General features: G+C 34.5%; 3 protein-coding genes across 14 annotated transcripts in view; 1 reads left to right on the top strand and 2 right to left on the bottom strand.

Moving 5' to 3' along the window:
- Positions 1 to 2,015, bottom strand: part of LOC149941127 (epidermal growth factor receptor kinase substrate 8-like) — a 54,044-nt gene extending 52,029 nt beyond the window's left edge. Inside the window, exons 1-2 of one of the 2 annotated variants that reach the window (XM_090180097.1) lie at positions 1,864 to 2,015; positions 1,317 to 1,372 (exon numbers count right to left, since the gene is read on the bottom strand). The gene's annotated coding sequence lies outside the window, so the exon portion shown is untranslated. Of the gene's footprint in view, positions 1 to 1,316; positions 1,373 to 1,577; positions 1,594 to 1,863 lie in introns of those variants that run through there. The other variant, XM_090180098.1, reaches the window with a different exon arrangement.
- Positions 2,016 to 2,489: 474 nt separating this feature from the next.
- On the bottom strand, positions 2,490 to 10,172 carry Cnot4 (CCR4-NOT transcription complex subunit 4). Of its 11 annotated transcripts, XR_016481123.1 has the most exons (19): positions 10,046 to 10,172; positions 8,080 to 8,177; positions 7,857 to 7,991; positions 7,750 to 7,796; positions 7,422 to 7,659; positions 7,177 to 7,341; positions 6,982 to 7,049; positions 6,821 to 6,883; positions 5,972 to 6,139; positions 5,099 to 5,904; positions 4,805 to 4,960; positions 4,398 to 4,727; positions 4,168 to 4,331; positions 3,967 to 4,105; positions 3,797 to 3,889; positions 3,616 to 3,741; positions 3,365 to 3,460; positions 2,769 to 2,842; positions 2,490 to 2,692 (listed from the first exon to the last, which is right to left on the bottom strand). XR_016481123.1 is itself a non-coding variant. In XM_090177126.1 (18 exons), exons 2-18 carry the CDS (start codon positions 8,107 to 8,109, stop codon positions 2,835 to 2,837), a joined length of 2,832 nt encoding a protein of 943 aa, XP_090033252.1. In that variant the 5' UTR covers positions 8,110 to 8,177; positions 10,046 to 10,172; the 3' UTR covers positions 2,490 to 2,834. The 11 variants fall into 11 exon arrangements, 10 of the variants coding, with proteins under 10 accessions (XP_090033252.1, XP_090033253.1, XP_090033251.1 ...); XM_090177126.1 differs by having other exon boundaries at positions 2,490 to 2,842; XM_090177127.1 differs by having other exon boundaries at positions 2,491 to 2,842; positions 3,365 to 3,457.
- Positions 10,173 to 10,304: 132 nt separating this feature from the next.
- On the top strand, positions 10,305 to 17,610 carry LOC149941125 (calcineurin-binding protein cabin-1-like). Its single transcript, XM_090177432.1, has 27 exons — positions 10,305 to 10,510; positions 10,564 to 10,647; positions 10,719 to 10,967; positions 11,024 to 11,125; positions 11,189 to 11,397; positions 11,462 to 11,510; positions 11,585 to 11,685; positions 11,748 to 11,814; positions 11,871 to 12,069; positions 12,145 to 12,391; positions 12,453 to 12,565; positions 12,639 to 12,792; positions 12,859 to 12,976; positions 13,050 to 13,144; positions 13,206 to 13,342; positions 13,411 to 13,481; positions 13,554 to 13,990; positions 14,055 to 14,228; positions 14,291 to 14,965; positions 15,031 to 15,142; positions 15,203 to 15,580; positions 15,649 to 15,893; positions 15,950 to 16,502; positions 16,574 to 16,669; positions 16,729 to 16,892; positions 16,952 to 17,264; positions 17,342 to 17,610. The coding sequence occupies exons 1-27, from the start codon at positions 10,508 to 10,510 to the stop codon at positions 17,516 to 17,518; spliced, it is 5,322 nt and encodes a 1,773-aa protein (XP_090033558.1). The 5' UTR covers positions 10,305 to 10,507; the 3' UTR covers positions 17,519 to 17,610.
- Positions 17,611 to 17,738: the final 128 nt, after the last annotated feature.

Here is a 17,738-nt window from a genome sequence, read left to right as displayed (position 1 = left end):
GGCGGGAGAATTGGTGTTGACAAGTGAATTTGACGTAATTACGCCACATCGACTACAGAAAAGACCCGGCACCAACCTCTATACTCCCTTTGTAATATCCCTGATGGTTTAAAATTATCTCGCAGCACGACTCCTTACCTCTTCTCCGTGAGCTTATATAACTTACATAAAAAATTTGTCTAGCCAGTGGCGGTTTCAAAATATCTTTATAGGCTAAGGGGAGACTCTGTAGCTTCCACAATAAAAACCATGGATAGGGGAGAAATTTACAAATTACGTAGCCGTATCGAATTTCACGGGTTTCTAGTCATAGCCTATCTTTTCAGGGTTTCTCAGAGAAAAAATTGAGATGATGGACTAGACCGTAACTCTACCTTCAGCGTCCAAGCAAAATTGGGGGAAACTCGAAAAAGGAGTAAAACGGCAAGATATTCTTGAGGCTGATGAGCAGCCATGCATTGATTTGAAAGCCCATCACCAAAAACTAACACTATTAGGGAATGCAACAAAAAAACCTGCTCTACAATGGCGCCTTTAGTATCATGGAGGGAGCCTGGGTGACAGTTAAATAAATTATTCAAGTATCGTTTTAAAAAGGGAGATAATTTATTTCACTCGTTTCTTGTGCCATGGTTAAATAAATATGCAAAATACCATTAACAAATTGGCAGGTCTAGTAACAAATTCTCTGCATGTGATTTGAAGATTGATTATGTAAAAATATGCCAATAATGTAATAAAAATAAAAATGTGCTTTGCTGAATATACAAACGTCTTCAAATGTACTGTTAGCCAGTTGCTTACTTATAAGACCTATATCTGAGGGTCTGAACATGCAGAAAAACAACATGGTATTTGCAGATAAAGCTTTTTTTTATTTATCCCTGTAGAATTTCCAATAATCCACAGATTTGTATTTTTTTATATGATTTTTTTTTTAAATTTTGAGGGTTTGCCAAAAATTAAATTGGATTTTTTTTAAAACAGTTTGATAGGTCTGTGGCTTTTGGGGGATGAGAAAAAAATTGCTAGACTTTTTTGTTTATTTTGGATTTTTAGCCTTTGTCCATCAAAGTTCCCAATTTAACCTCTTAACTAAGTTTAGTATTCTATCCAGGACTGTGCAAAAATGTTTCTGGGTAAATTATAATATCATGGGACTTTCTAACTCAAATTTCCAAAAGCAAGGGGTCTGACAAGAAATACAATAACACAATCTGGTCTTTTCCTTAATAACTTTTAAGGGCTTTTACAGGAGAAGGGGTTACAATCTTACAAAAAAAAGAATTCATCAATAGGTACTAGAAATAGCTTACCATTATCTTTTATGTTGCTAAGTTCACAAGGAAAAACAATCAGAAAATCAGCCACACTGTAATATACATTAGGAATAAATATTAACTCAATAAATAACACAAATATGGAATTTAATTTACTGCTCTCAAAGCACTCCCAGATTGATCTGAGAGATCTAAGAGTGTCCTCAAATCAATAATTAAATTATAAAAAGAAAATTAAAGCAGATGGCAAGCCCAATGAAATTCAATTTATCATTAAGGAACCATTCTAAACTTTACCTTGAGGTTAAAGGTAACATGACCTCATTAAGAACCCAATAAAGTGCTAGTCGCCCAACATTTATAGTCAAAATAATGTTAATTATTATATACTAGTTAATTAAACACGTGTAACCGCATCAGTATAACAATAACTCTTTAAGACCTACCTAAATATTGTACACGTACAGAGGAGCAGACTGGTTCCTCTACTGCTATAATACACCCCCCCCCCCCGCGTTTTAAGTTAACTCAGAAAAAGGAAACCAAGGCTTAATAGTAAGAGTAGTGAGAAAAGTATACTTACAATTATTAAAGTTTTAATTTCATTTAATGGCAACTCTGCACTTAAAAAGATAAACAAAAACTGAGACCAATTACTTACAAGAACCTATGGAAAAGAATAAAAACTGGCGTACGAAGCAAAAATTTAACACGGAAATCGTACCAAGTTTCCCGTTTCGCGTCTCAGAACACTTTATACAAGGAAAAACGAAAAAATATGAAAATAATCAGGAACAGTTTCGCCATCTACCAGGATTTTTAAGTATTAAATAGCACTAATACGTCATGCTTACGTAGCTGTGATCGTGTAATATTAATAGCGTTTTCCATTTGACTGCTCTCGAGCGCTCTAGATCGATCTGATCAACATTTTATGTTCATTTGCGTGTTCGGGTCTGCCCAAATCCGATCTGCCGATTTTGATAGATCAATGGATCGAGATCACAGACAGATTCAGAGCGAATCTCGAGCAATCAAATGGAAACGCAATTAGAAATAACACCTTAAAATTACTACTTCAGTTAAAGTCACAAAGACTAACCAATTAAATAATATTACTATGAGTCTGTAATATTAAAACTTACGAATTCCTTAAATTTGAAGAATGACGGCAATGTTTTGCTTTCATAACATTTTAATTTAACAGGATGTTCCAAAGCATACCATACAGTTTATATTTCTATCACATAAATAAATGTCACATCTTTTTTTTTTCTGCCAGAAAGATTTCAAAAACTGTATTTTGTTTCAAGCTTTGAAAGTCAAAATCCAGTCTTTGCAGCATAACGTACATTTTTTATCTAAGAATTTTTCTAAACAGAAGAGTTTGAAATGTTGGGCCAATACATAAACTAAAAAATATAGATATAATTATAGTTATTTTTTTATTGTGGTTTCCATTATCCAAGAGATTTTTTTAATCTGCACCTAATTCAGTCAATATGCTGTTTGGTGAAACTTTCGGTCGTCTCATTTTCTATTTACAGTTGACGACTAAAGGTCTATAAAGAAAAGCAATGTGTATAAATTAACACCACAAACCAATACACATATGCATTAAAAAAAAGAATAATTTGTATTTCAGACAAAATAATTTATTTGGGTTTTTATAAACATTAAACCATAGTTTTAAAACAATAAAATTTGCCAAATTTGGGATTTTCCACAAGATTGTTTTTTTAATAGTACAACAATTTTTTGATACCACAAGAAACTCCATCAAAGCAATATACATTACTAAAAATAGTTAAGCCCCTTTTTAGTAATCAATACCGGTTAAAAATAAAAGTAGAGATAAGTCCTTTCTGTCTAATCTAATTTTGATTTTACTTTTAAATCAATTCACCAACGGTTGAACTGCCAAATTTGAAAAAATAAGAAAATAAATTTTATTTGGCCATAATTAAAAGCTAATCACTCTCTTCTTACGTAAAGCATTATCATCTTTGAAAAATGAGAGTGAATGGCTGAGGTAGGAGGAAGTAAAAAAAGGGACCAAAAAATCAGGGGTGACCAAAACTCACTTTCCGAGATTGCCTGTGGTTCTGTGGCTCTGCGAGGGGCACTGAAACCCGGGGGTGGCATCTGAGATGTGGTAGCAGAAGGCCATTGGGCTGCTGCTAACACAATTCGGAAAGTAACAAACGTGCAAATGAAAAATAAGTAAACAAAGGAGGAAGGTTGAAAAATTAAATAATAGCTAGTGCGGATGAATTTAGAGAAAAAGCAAATGCAGGGGAATATGCAGAGATAGTCAAACCATAATTTCACAAACCTCTAAACGCAAATAAAGGAGCAGGTGGAACTTGTTGATTGCTATAAGCAACAGACCCATCTTCCAAAGTCAACTGCTGAAGTGACTTCATCCAATGAGGGGGACTTTCGGAGCGGCCCATCGGAACTGAGTGAAGAAAATTAGCTGACAAGTTCCTTTTAAATAATTAAAAAAATCTTACCATCCGCAACAGATCCTGAACCAAGTATAGAAGAATCTTGGTTTGGCCATGGCATTTCCGAATTTTGGCAACCATTCCACATTTGCGCATGATCTAGTGTACAAAAAGTTTCTATTACCCTATGTAAATATTATAAATCAATAATCAAACACTAATAACAGGCTACTTACTCTTTAGATTTATCGGATTCATTCTAGCACCTAACTGAGGGTTGTTTGAATGTTGAGGGGGGCCAAAACTAATGCTGATATTAGGTAACAGAGATCTGAGACCTTCCTGCCAATCTTTGGAATTAAAGCTTTCACCAACCTGTACAGAAGGGAAATTGTTAGTACTTTTCAGGGTCTATTCGGTATAAATAATTTTATCACTTTTGGCCTGAGGTTGGGCACGCAATTGGGATTCATATTTTTCATGTGATTATTTGTTCTGATGTGGGCCTCCACCAGGCTTTCGTGATAAAAAGGTGGAGGTATAGTGCTACCATTCATTGCGGATTGAGTTTTCATATTATGAATCATTTCTGCCTCAGGATCTTTGGTAGAAAATGTATTATTAGTATATTTATTATGATTTAGTTCAAACTAAAAATGAGTATTACCACAGGTGAATGGTGGCCTATGCAGATTTCCAAAAGCATTAACGTGATTTGGAGCAAATCCAGGGGGAGGAGCCGCTACCCTACGAACCGATGGCACAGACATGGGATTGGGAGGGCCTCTTTGTAAATTTTCAAGGGGATAATGATTAACCAATCTTGGAATGCCAGCCATTGGATGATGAGCGTGGCGCATGTGTTGCTGGGCCATTGAATGCATTAGACCCTGGTTCGTTCCACCACCATATTGCAGGCCCACTTCAGACCTTCTACAATTTTCTTTCTCTAAAAGATCAGCCAGACCTTTGGACGACTCGTCCCAAGGATCAAAACCTAAAATAAAAAGAAAGGAAATTGGGAGTTTACAACCATCCAAGAGACATGTGTTGAAAGGACATTAGTCGGTATACCTAAATCGTCATCTTGGGATTTTTGAGGTGACCCAAACCCAAAGGCAGCTTGCCAATCCGTGTCATTGCTGTTCTCAACTTGATTTCTCATTTGCATTATGTTGTTAACACGATCGTTCACAAGGCCAAGTTGATGCTCAGAGTTGGGAGCCCATTCTGGACAAATGGGGAAGCACACTTATATAAAACTACTTTTAAACCGGAATTTTATTCAATCATTTTACCACCATATTGGCGTTTATGATAAAATGTATAAATATATCACTAGATTTATCCCCTTTGGTTGACTCTCACCTCCATTTTGTAGGTGAGAAGAACGCTTCGCACTGTACATGTTAGCAAATCCATTTTCTAGTCTGGGACCAGAGTTCATTCCAACATTTAGTCCAGAATTCAATGCTACATTCGAGGACAGACCACTTATATTTGGATTTGAGTGGTTTATAGAATTTATCTGCGTATTCATTGTGTTGCTTCCTAAAAGGTGACAGTCACCAGGTACTCGACCAAAGGATCCTATAGGACCTCCTCCTTGAGGACCGGAGTTATTTTTTAAAGGAGCAGAAAATGGGGGTGGGGGAATCGTTTCTCTAGGGTGAATGGGTTCAATCGGAGTAACTGAATCCACCCATCCGGAAGAAGAGGAACTTATCTGCGGCGAAGAAGGGGTATTTAAAGGCGGAGGAGACGGCGCCGTGTTACTTGATAGGCTGCCAAAAGGAGAAGATTGTGTTGGACTGTCCGAGTATGTTGGAGACAAAGACCCCGGAGAATCTTCCATTCCCAAATTACACGAACTGGAATTCTTTTCAATTTCATACGGTATCTCCGCTGATATGGCGGAAGAAGATGACGATGTGGATTGAGACCAATTAGGCGGTGTAATACACTGCTGTTGGCTTCCATCGCTAGGCGAACAGTTCAAACTACTTGTACTGCTATGGGTCGAATTTGTGCTACCTCTACTAGGAGGTCTTCTGTCTGGGCTGTTTTTCCCTTCAATCGATTCTATAGCCAAATGTGCGTTTCGGTTCTCTTTTCCACCACCACTAACAGAAGTTTTGTGAGATTTATCATCCGAATGACGATTTCTTTTACTGCTAGAAAATAAATTTTCAATGGAATTTGGGTTAATTCATTAACCCCCAAAGAAAGAAAAATACTTACCTTTTGTGATTTTCATCACCTGATCCATGGCGACATTTTGAACTATTGTTCTTATTCGATTTGTTTAACCCGTTAAGTCTAGCTTCCCCATTCTTTCCAGCTTGAAGCGATGGCCACACCTCTTTCTGACTTTGTTGATTTTGACTGAAAAGTGAGGAAGTTTGTTTCCTATTACGAGAGAATATAATATCGAAATATAAAGCAGAAAGCGTGGACTAACACAAGCTTTTTAAAAAGGACTTGTATTAGTCTAAGGTGTTAATACACATAAGAACATATACAACAATAAGATATAACACAGACATGTTAAAACAGCAGAATCCTTGAAAAAATAAGCTTTAACCATTTGGTATATAAAAAATAATAAACCCTTATTAGAAAAAGTATCAATCTAGGCCTTGTACTTGAGCAATCTAAAAAATCTAATTAAATATACATTATTTAATTAGATCAAAAAATATCTGTCAAAATTACTAAGGAAGTATTTATTTCCTTATTTTATGCAAAAATGAAGAGCTTCAATTTTTAAGCCAAAAAAAAATGTCAAACATAAATGACCAAATGGAATTAAAAGAAATTTAATTATTTTTATACTTTCCTTTCCTCACTCTTTCTGACCTAGTTTCTCTTAACAAAATATCTCAAGAGTTAAGAACTCAAAATGGACCATCTTTTAACGAACACCTTTTCCTGCTTCACTCAGCCAAAAAAGGATTCGTGCAAATAAGAAAAGCAAGCATAAATCTGAGACAAATACATGCAAAACATCTCTAGTTCATGAAAATACCTTTGTAGAAGTTGCGTGCCAATTAAACATAATAAAAGAACCACAGTTAAAATATCATTTACCTATTTACATTGCACATTCCTAACATCTGATCATGAAGTTTCTTTTCATATTCTTGGTGTTTCCTATTTATTATGACTTATTAATTACACGCAACGTGTACGGTGTTTGCCGCAACTTGAACAAAGACTAGTATACAAATAATAATAAACTCAATACTGACCCATGTTGCATTTCCTCTTTAGTAAAACTAGCCGCTTCATCACCTAGTTCATGTAAATACATACAATCCTGGAAAAAAACATTCTTTGAGTTAAGCAAACTTGCATTTTATGAAAAGACAATATTGGGCCTTGGACAGGTCATAGTAGTTTTTTTTACTAAATAATCAACACAACATATAAAATGAAATATTTACCGTTTTTGGGCACTGTTGGTTCTTCAGAAAATGGCTACAATACTTTGTTGTTCCTAAAGAAGATTTTAACGTTCGCCCATCTACTTGTATATTATTCACCGTTTGTATCGCTCTTAGAGCGTCATCACTTTTTACATATGTAACATATGCACTTGCACTTGGACCCTGAAATATATTAAAGCTCATTATCATATCTCCTTTAAAAGTTAAATTAAAAGATTAAGTTAAAAGCAAAGGGATATCACCTGTGACCCTGCATACGAAGTTGTGTGATTCACAACCACTTTGTGAATTTTACCAAATTTCCCAAAATAATCGTGTTTTTTTAACACCTCAGTATCAGCTAGTCGCGGCGGTAACCCTACTACAAAAACTAAGTTCTTCTGAACGACTCTGACATTAGCTAGATGTTTACGATTCTCAGAAATTTTCTGCTTTCTTTGTTGATCTTTCTGTCGTTTTTCTGTCTTTATCTTTTGTAATCTGTTGTGACAGAGTCAAACAGATATTACCCATCATGATGTCAGTCAAGCTGTGCTAAAAAAATTTATTTGAAACAGAATCAGCACTTACTCTTCAACTGAAAGTGGTTTAAAATCTGCAGGATCTTCGGGGTATTGCTGTTTGAGAAAATTTTCATTAATATTGTTGTCATTTAGTTTATATAAACTCAAAACTACCTTTCGGCAAGCTGGACAAAGGCCATTTTCATCTGTCCTGATACGATGCCAACAAAACCGACATATTTGATAGCCACATGTGCATGGGAAAAAGTTGATATCATCCATTTCCAACGGTTCCATACATAATGGACACTAATAAAAGTAAAAACGTTAATCGTTCCTTAACTATATAGTTTATACAATGCCCTTTAAAGCAAAACTAAGAATTAAACTGGCATACTTCCAAATTTTGATCTTCACAAGATGACATTTTTGGAGAAAATAAAACTGGTCACAGCTTAGCAAAAGCAGTACGCCTGAATTGTAAATTCAGAAATTCTACGCAAAGAAAAAATACAAATGATGTATAAAAACCTGTTGCTATTAAATTACAGAAATGTTATTAAATTTTAAGCCACTGAGTTGGGCATGTATTCTTACAAGTTGCCTTTCAATACCAACAAAACTTAAAATTTTCCCATTTCATAACTAAGACACATCTTTGATTTAGCAATGGCACTAGATGAGAGCCCCTTACAAATAATTTAGTGCGAGAAAAAATGTGTAAATTGGAAAACTAACATCATTTGCAATCCCACTAAACTTTATTTTGTTATTAAGAATAATACAATTATAACTTTCATAGCAAATTATTGGAACAGAGCTATAGTATGATTGTAAACAATCAGAATTTATTATTCTTTTGATAGTTCTCAACACAAGTTTTAAAATCTGTCACTTCTTTTTGACATTTTCTCCAGTCTCGAGTTTCAGCTATACACTCTTGTACAGCGTAATGAAGCTGAAGACAGCCCATTTTTGTCAATTTTTGTTCAACTGGGTCACTTTCCTCAACAACATTATCAGTTAATGGTTTTGACTTCTTTTCAGGGATCATTTTATTTATTTTGAAATAAAATAATTGAACCGAATATTTAAAAGTCGAATGATTATATATTTGTCTGAAAAGAAATTAAAACGAAGAACTGGAGTACGTTGTAAAAATGCTCAAACAACAAAATTGTATGATAATAGAATTTATGATAGACAACTAAGATTTTTGGCTTATTTGAAATCATTTCAAGATTAACTTTTCACCTGGAGTCTAAAACAATACATCATTTAACAATTCACTACATAAAATTACATGAAACAATAGTATTACTAAGTTTAGAGTTGTTTTATTTTTAAAAGGATTAATAATATACAATGGGAACCTGAACTTAAAACCGTATTTTTCTAATAAAAATTTGGCACCCAATCAATGCACCTTTTTCACTTTCAGTACCACCGCCGTTTTGGTTCTTAAGCGTCCCCTTATAGAAGTTGTAGCAAACCAAAAACTGGTTGCACCAATTGGGACAATGATATATTAACTCTATACCAAATATTAAAATAAGGATAAAGAGACCCAAATTTTAAATAAACCTCGGTACTTGGACCAAATATGCCTATAGGGGTGCAGTATTAACTCTATATAGTTTTCAATTGCTTAGGAATATTCTACTGAAAAAATTATTCTTTAAAAAGAAACAATGCAACAAGTACATTTAAAATAAGTTGTAAGTAGAATTTCTTTTGAATACTATTAAAGTTTTAGCATTTTTAATTTAAATAACGCAAAAATATTTTTGCCTAACCCAGGCTTAGGATATGTTTTTTAGTAAAAAGTCCATTTATATGAGTTCCTACCCTGATCTTTCAAAAGTTAATAAACTAGAGCTTTTCGAGAGTAAGGCTTAGAAAATTGTATCTATACTTAATAGTAGGTTAATAAATTTCTCGAAGTGAATCAAATAGATCATTTAAAGAGGGCTGGAGGTTCAAAAAAGGAGCAACAGTGTTCAAAGCTTTAAATAGGGAAGTACTTCATTGAGCAGATTCTAAGCCTAGGTTTATTTCATACAAGCAAAAGGGCGTCTAAATAATAATAATAAGCGTCTAAATAACATTCACCTAACAAACCAGCTGGGACTAAAAAGGAAGGAAGGGTGCAATGGCTTGGGAATGTTGGGGATAGTCCATTAGACCTATCGTTCTTTCATTAAAGTGTCGTGACCTCGGAAGCCCAAAAAGAAACGTAACTTACAATTCGCCCTATTTTCGCTAAACTAAACTTAAGTGTTGATAGCTCGAAGATTCTATTTGTCTTGCGAATATTTACTATTTTATCTAATTTATACGATTATTTAAAAAAATAAACTTACAACTGATGAAACTTGTCTAAACCTTCGCTCGATCTCTGTCAATTTCTTTACCTGATACGGCGCATCGATACCGCGCATCCTAGTTCCCCGGATGTCGAGAAATTTACATATTTTTGTACGATGGAATTTCATTGGTTAATAACGGGCAGCCTTGTTAAGTAGCTTTCGAACGAATATTTTCAAAGAACCTTTGACCTTGATACGGAACCTGCTGAGAATGTCAAACTTGTAAAATATTTCTTCGCAGTTTATCCCACATTAGACTTTCCACATGACCTATTTTAGATTCTTATATATTTTTTTTCAGTTCTTTTAAATGAATGCCTTCGGATTTTTTTATTACGTTAACTTGTTTCGATAGTAATTTGTTTGCCCAAAAGTATCTGTGAATGATTTTAGAAACGCATAAGAAATACATAATAAAAATCATGTTTTATTTGTGACACATTACTACACACAAAAATGGTAATGACAGAATTGGAATTTAAAATTTTATAATAATATGCGCTTTGAAATAGATTTCAATCACTGCATTAAATGACAATCCATTGGATTCTGATGAAGAAAGCAATGGACCTGTTACTACAACCAAAGAGGCATTGGTGGGGAAATATGATTAAGCTATTCAAATAAATATTCTTAAGTCTAAGTTATAATTTGTAATTGTGTATAGGAAGAGGAAGCGTTTGAAGTTTATAGAAAAGCACTTGAACATATTCAATATGGGCGAAATTCTGAGGCTGAAGAAGCTTTGCAGCAATTACTGCTTACTGATTTTACAAAACAGTCTTTACCAAGAAGTGATCCCAAAGAATTGCCCTTACCACCTGGCTTGACTTTAAGATATCTTGCTTACAAAAATCTAGCGGTTATTGCTTATGAAAGGGGCGATTTAAAAGCAGCTATGCAAGCATATTTAGAGGTGTCGTATATTTCAATTAACAATATCTGTCTAAAAACTAATTTTTTTTTGTATAGGCAGTGGATATTGACATGACAGATGTAAGTGTATGGTTTAAAATGGGTCTTATCGCTCAAAAACTTGAAAACTTTCCTTTAGCAAAGCTGTGTTTTGAAGAAGTAAATTACTTATAAATATTATAAGGTTTCATTATAACATTTAATATGGTTTCTTTAACTCAGGGTTTAAAATGTAGCCCAAATCACAAGCTTTGTCTTGACAGAATTATAACTTTGACTTACGCTCTGAATGATTATACAGCGTGTTTACATTATATTGCACGAGCCTTAGAAAAGTATTACTCCTATAGCAAAGGACTGGCATTTAGAGATCAAATTTATAGAGATCATCCTATGCTACGACTAGAATCTGATGTTACTTTTAAAGAATGGTATGTACATATTTAAAGTTTCCATTTCAATTATTGAAAAAGTATAAAGTATCTGAATTTATAGTGATCCCCGTGTTTATACTGTGAAATATGATAAGGAAGTAGCTCTAAAGGTTAAATTAATTTTCTGATAACTTTCTTTGCATAAAAAGTAATTTAATTTTGTGGTTTTAATTTATTATTTTAGTTAATCAATGAGGCTTTGGAAATCAGGGAAAGAAAGCGTGAAATATGCAAGCCAAAACCACTGCCAACTCTTTCATTCCAAAAACCCTTTGAAAATTTTACGTCAGTATAATTGCGATCCTTAAAAACTTGTTAAAATAATTCTAATATTTTCATGTGATTAGGTGGAAAAGTCTTGGTGAAAATCTAAATGCTCTTTATGATTATGTAAAAAACTCCGACCCTCATATTGTATGTTACTGTTTATAATGTAAAATGTTTTTAAAATCTGAATAATGTGTTATTAGTCAATAGCTTGTCCTGTTGATTTATCAAAGTATTGGGAAGGAAAAAGTAAAGATTCGGATGTAAATGATGGAGAAAAGGAATCATCTCCAACAACCGTAACTTCTTCCTCAGATGGTTCAAGTAGTGCCTCTCCATCCTATCAAAACAGTGCTCAAACGTCACAGTCGCAAGAAGATGAGCTTGTTCTCAAGAAGGATGGTAAGGTTTTTTATAACTTTTTTTGTATCTCTTATTTTTCACTATTATCAAAACCTTTTTGAATTCCTTCCAAAGGGTTACTACTCATGGAAGTGGATGAAGCACCTGAGGAGCCAGTGAAGAATAAGGAAGAACTTCCAGAGGTCAATATCGTAATGAGTGGAAATCAACCAAAGGGAAAAAGAAAGAGATTTCCATATGAAAGTATTGACCCCTCATGGAAAAGAAGGTCAACCCGTGTACGAAATCCTGGAGTTAGAAAACCTCAGGACAATACCAACTATATGGAACTGCTCAGGAAATTTCTACCCTCAAGCCTTCTGTAATTAAATATAACCAGTTGTATTTTATGTTTTTGGTCAACTTTAAAATTTGTACGGTAGCGGGGAAGGCAAAGAAGATGAGCATGATGATACTGATGACCCAATGGCTCTTCAAATTGATATTCCAGTTTGTGATCACACTTACGGTCAAAGTGTTCCTTGTAGATTGGAAGGTAAGAGGGACTTTAGTATGGGTATAGTGTATGTTTGAGATTAATTTTTTTAAATAATTTATTTTCTATATAGAGAAACAGCAGCTGCCAGAAAATGTTGAATACCTGAAAACAACTGAAGTTAATGATGTAAAAGCGTTCCTAGAATCTCATAAAACTAATCGAGGAATTTTGGACCTTTATGGAAGTTTTCTTAAAAATCTTAGTGTTAAGAATGGCCTTATATGGTATAAATAAAATATAAATTAAAAATATTAATTATGGTATAAATTTACTACCTTTTTCTTACTTAGGCCTGTTGGATTAACTGAAGTTTATATATCCTCCTTTGATCGTTGGAGAAATCATATTACACAGCCAAATATATTTAGTTCTGACGTTTCTCCAAAGAGAATAAAAGATAATGGATGGGTGTGGTTTTAGATATTATTATTATTTTTTATTTATGTATTAATTTATTTTACTTTATTTTAATTTAATTTAGATTACATTGTTGTATCAGGAATTGAAAGTGGATAAATGGCAAATAAAAAACAGGCTCTCATCAGTCTCTCCTTCCTTAAACCATCATGCCAGAAAGTGAGGAGCAAAAAAAATTAGTAGAAAATATATTATGAAAACATAATATTATTTATTATAGCGGAACTGGAAGCTCAACAAGCCTTCTGGGCTCTGATTTTCCAGGAAAGTTTTTTTATGAAGATTCCGATTTTCTGATCCATTCCATGGTTAGGAGGGATGCGTTTGGTGAAAACATTGTTGAATTCATAGTCAGAAGTATGCCTCGCTCTAAGGAATGTAATTAATAAACAAAAACTATTCTTACTACGATTTCCCTCTTGCAGCTTTATGGCAACATTCCAAGTTATACATTTTAGAAGGAGATATGATAGGAGCAGTCAGATTTACTGACAAAGTGAAGTCCATTCCTTACCCAATGCCATTCGGCGCTTTCTTTAGAAAATTAATCATTGCCCTCCCCATCAAGGTAGCGACTGTTCTGAGTCAAGAAGAAGAAACTAAACAAACAAAGATCTATTTAGTCAATTGTCATCTTCACAACGTCATATATTTAGCTCATGTTGATGAAAAACTTGAATCACTGCAACGTTGTCAGTCACTGGAAGAAGTCCATCGTTTATACGAACAAGGCGAATATCAAAGAGTAGTTGATTTGTTAATTTTAACTTTCACCCAACCTCAAACAAAATCCAAAACATTGGAAGATGGAAACATCCCTGAACGCCACTATCAGTTGTTGCTTTTACAAGATTCATTGTGGAAATTGGAAGTTTACAAAGATTGTCTTTACTGGGGTGAGGCCGCTTTCAATGAAGCTCTGCAACAATACATTGGCAGCCCTACTAATACCACCACCAGAGACTGGGCCCATACCATTGCTCATTTATTGCTTGGCTTAGATAAGTAAGCACACTGATTAAAATTAGGTTCCATTCTGATGGGTGCAAATAAATGGGAACTTTTGCAGATGCTTGAACAAAGATGAGGGACTCTTGGGCCAATTAGCAAATGGTAAACTCATAAGATTGACTAACAACTTGATAAGAGTGATCAGCTTGCAGATGAATGCTTCAGAGTTCATTTCTGAAACCAACATTGCCACTCTAAACCCATGGATGCTAATGTACAGACTCATTCACCAGTGAGTTTTGAAATAGAAAACTTTGTTTTCTTTCTGATAATCAGCTAATATTTTCCATTTAGCGAGGAAAAGAAAATATTGTCATTGGCTAGTAAATCTGTGCCAGAAAATTTAAAACCAGTGGTAGTTATTGATGATTCGGATTCTTCTGAGTCTTCGAGCAGCAGTAGTGAAGAAGACTTGGCCTCTGCTTTACCCTCTTCTTTAATGTTGCTCTTTACTGCCCATGACTACCTCGGTCGGCGGTCATGGTGCACATACTCTGATGGAGCCTTCTTACATTTAACTATCGATGTGATGATGAAAGAGCTTCACTCAAATAAACATGCTGAAGATATGAAACAAGGAATTGAACAGTGTTTCTATTGCCTCTATGGCCATCCAAATAAAAGGACTAAAGTGAAACACATTCTAGAACATAATGCCACAGCAGCTTCTCTAACTTGGGAAAGAGCCATTCAACTCTTTGAATATTTCCAACCAGATGTTGTACCTGAATTTGATAGCTATAAAACAAGCACAGTTTCAGCGGAAATTGAGAACTTGCTAAGAAGAATACTCTTGCTAGTACCATCCGATGAAGATCCAAATAACTACACGGAGAGTGTGGTTGCCTACATTGAAGGGGGAACTAACAAGTACCCAACGGAGCCTTTAACTAAATCCAAACCAAGTTTAGCCACCCGGGAAGGCTTTTACTTATTGGGAGACTATTATTTTAAAAACAAGGAATTTGGGTATGTTTTTCTTAAAATTAAATCTTAAATAGCCATTTTCACGCTACAACCTCTTACTATTTCAGAAAAGCATCTAAATTTTACATACTAGATATTGTAGTGAATCCAACGAGAATTGATTCGTGGGCAGGGATGGCATTGGCTAGAAGTTCCCAACTGGAACAGAGATTAATTTCTGTAATACTACTTCAAATTAGCACATTTGTGCATTACATCTAATGGATTGAGTTTATTTAGAGCGATCTAAGGAATGATACAACTGTATACCGAAAATCTTGTTCAGCTCTCAGGTGTTTCAAGAGAGCTTTGGAGCTTGACCCAACAAGAATGGCCCTCTGGATTGAATATGGAAATATGGCTTACATTTTACACGCATACGCTTCTAGGCAGCTGAAACAGCAAGCTCAATACAACTTCCCTGATGACATTATAGAGCTTCTTAAAAACAAAAGGGAAGAAATGCTTACAACTGCCGAAAACTGTTTTCAATCTGCCAACCAGCAATACCAAAATTGCAACGAGCCAACTGAAGTTTGGTTGCACCATTACATGCTTGGGAAAATTTATGAGAAAAGACAGTGCAGCCCTGAAGTCTTCTTAGAACATTATAGGCTTGTATGACAATTTTTTTTTTTTTCAAAACGAAGTGTACTTAAATACTTAAATTGGTTTTTATTTTGCAGGCAGCCGAACATTTGCATAATGAACGTGCCAAATATCCAAAGAAAATTCTATATCACGCTCCACCTGATCTCGCTATAGAGGGATTGGAGGTTTATTACAGAACACATACTTCAATTTTGAAATTTCTCATCAGGAAAGAGGTTGAACAACCTACTAAAGTAGAGTTTGAAGTGTTACAACGTTATTTAAAGATAGCGGAGGATAGTCACTTTGCTAATTTCCAGGAATTGAAAGAGTCTGACTTGTAGGTACAAATATTATTGTATTTAAATACCAGGATATAACTGAAGATTTTTTTAGAACTCCAAGTTCCGAAGAAGAGGAAGGCAATCTGAGTGGCAAGAAAGTGACCAACAAAGGTCAAGATCACGATTACATTCACAAACACCACAGAAAGAAAACGAGTATTCAGGCGGAATCTTCGTCAGAGTCAAGTGACTCCGTCACTATAAAAGAGCTTTTAAACTCTATTGTGACTGTTGTTGCTGAGCGGTTTGATACAATTCAAATTCCTGATACTGTCTCACGAACTATAGTGTTAGGAGATCAAAAATTGAAAAAAACTGTTTCTGAAGCAGTTACCCCAACTTCTAGTCCAAAGTGCGATCTTGAAAAAGTAGGCAACCCCTTTACAGTTGCCAATCAAGTCACTGAAAAGTCAGTTGGAGATACTAAGGAGAAGGACAATGATAAACCAAAATCTGCAACAAAGTTTGTTTTGAATGACTTAACTTTGAATGACTTGGTTGAAAAGTGTTTGGCCGCTATTCTCGAATGTCATCAAAGATTTCCCCAACATTACAAGTCTTTGTACAGACTAGCGCATTACTACTGCTACTCTCAACTAAACAAGGTAATAATTAAACTTTTTATATGCAACAGTTTTATTGAAATTTAATGTTTTGATTGTTTTTGTTATATTAGAATCTTCAAAAGAGCCGAGAAATTATTTTGGGGGGAACGAGTCATGTGCCCATACCATCATTATTTGGGGAAAGGAAAAATACCAACTTCTTTAATGTAATTCGATAAATTAACATAGTTCATAAAACTAACTTTCTAAAGAAATTATTCCTTAGGGAATTTGGAGAGTACCGATAGATGAAATAGATAGACCTGGAAGTTTTGCTACTCATATGTTTCGTTCTGTGATATTGCTGATTGATATTCTCCGGCAACAAGGAGATCATCATTTGCTCACACAGTTGACAACCCAGCTTTTCAGAACTCCAGATGTTGGAAAGTAAAATTCCCCATATAGATTTTCATAATTTTTGAGGGTTAATAATCCTTACCGTGTAGGAAATATCTGCGTGATACTGACCGTCTACACTTGGCGAGGGAGGCCTTCACATTATGTTTAGGAACATTGAGAGATGAAATGAATTCTTTGCTGTTGGAAGAACCACCTCCCGAAGAAAGCAGATTGATTGGTTGTCTCATGGATATTTACCGAACTTGGCAGACCTATCAGAAAAACAGTGTATATCCCGATGAGGCTAATGATCTTTTGGAAGAAGCTTACAGCATGTACAAACTCGGGGAAGTTGATCCATCACCTCCTGTACTCGAACAAGCAATTCGGTTCTGCCAAAGCAGACAAGGATATAGACAGGTTCCAGAGTATATATTTATTTGTCCTTTAATAAAGACTTAATTCTTAATACACTGTTCTCTCTCTTTTTTTTTTAGTCTGCAGGTGGACAGGGTGCATATAGTCGTAGTTCTTCCATATTCAACGCGTATGAACCTACAACACCAGTTGCAACTCCTCAATCAATTCCGCTTCCATTAATTGTTCCTCCACCCTACGCTATTTTAGATGGTAAAGGTAAAACTACTTTGAAGCAAGGGTCAAAGTTTATGTAGTACCTAAATTTTTAATGTATACAATTTTTTAAAATATCACTGAAATAGATTTTAAATTATCTAACATCACTGCCATAATTTGTTTTATATCAGCTTTTATAATTGGATTTAAATTGTCTTTGTAGTTTTGTAACTAATAAATTTTCAAAATTATTAATTCTGTAGTATTGGGCTGTTTGTTTTGCGCATGGCATTCGTATTTGTCTGTAGTATGAAGAGA

Source organism: Leiobunum rupestre, chromosome 6 (genome assembly GCF_980474605.1).
Source record: "Leiobunum rupestre chromosome 6, qqLeiRupe1.1.hap1, whole genome shotgun sequence".
In the NCBI taxonomy this organism is placed as follows: domain Eukaryota; kingdom Metazoa; phylum Arthropoda; class Arachnida; order Opiliones; family Sclerosomatidae; genus Leiobunum; species Leiobunum rupestre.
This window is presented reverse-complemented; position numbering and strand designations above follow the sequence as displayed.

What these genes read in the sequence shown, in the direction of transcription:
- Cnot4 (XM_090177120.1), bottom strand. Translation starts at nt 8,109, where the DNA reads ATGTCATCTTGTGAAGATCAAAATTTGGAA. An exon ending in ATCCCAAGATGACGATTTAG is followed by an intron (nt 4,728 to 4,804) that starts GTATACCGACTA and finishes TTTTTATTTTAG; the next exon opens with GTTTTGATCCTTGGGACGAG. An exon ending in TGCCCAACCTCAGGCCAAAA is followed by an intron (nt 4,106 to 4,167) that starts GTGATAAAATTA and finishes CCTTCTGTACAG; the next exon opens with GTTGGTGAAAGCTTTAATTC.
- LOC149941125 (XM_090177432.1), top strand. An exon ending in AAACCCTTTGAAAATTTTAC is followed by an intron (nt 11,686 to 11,747) that starts GTCAGTATAATT and finishes TCATGTGATTAG; the next exon opens with GTGGAAAAGTCTTGGTGAAA. An exon ending in TTTAAAAACAAGGAATTTGG is followed by an intron (nt 14,966 to 15,030) that starts GTATGTTTTTCT and finishes TTACTATTTCAG; the next exon opens with AAAAGCATCTAAATTTTACA.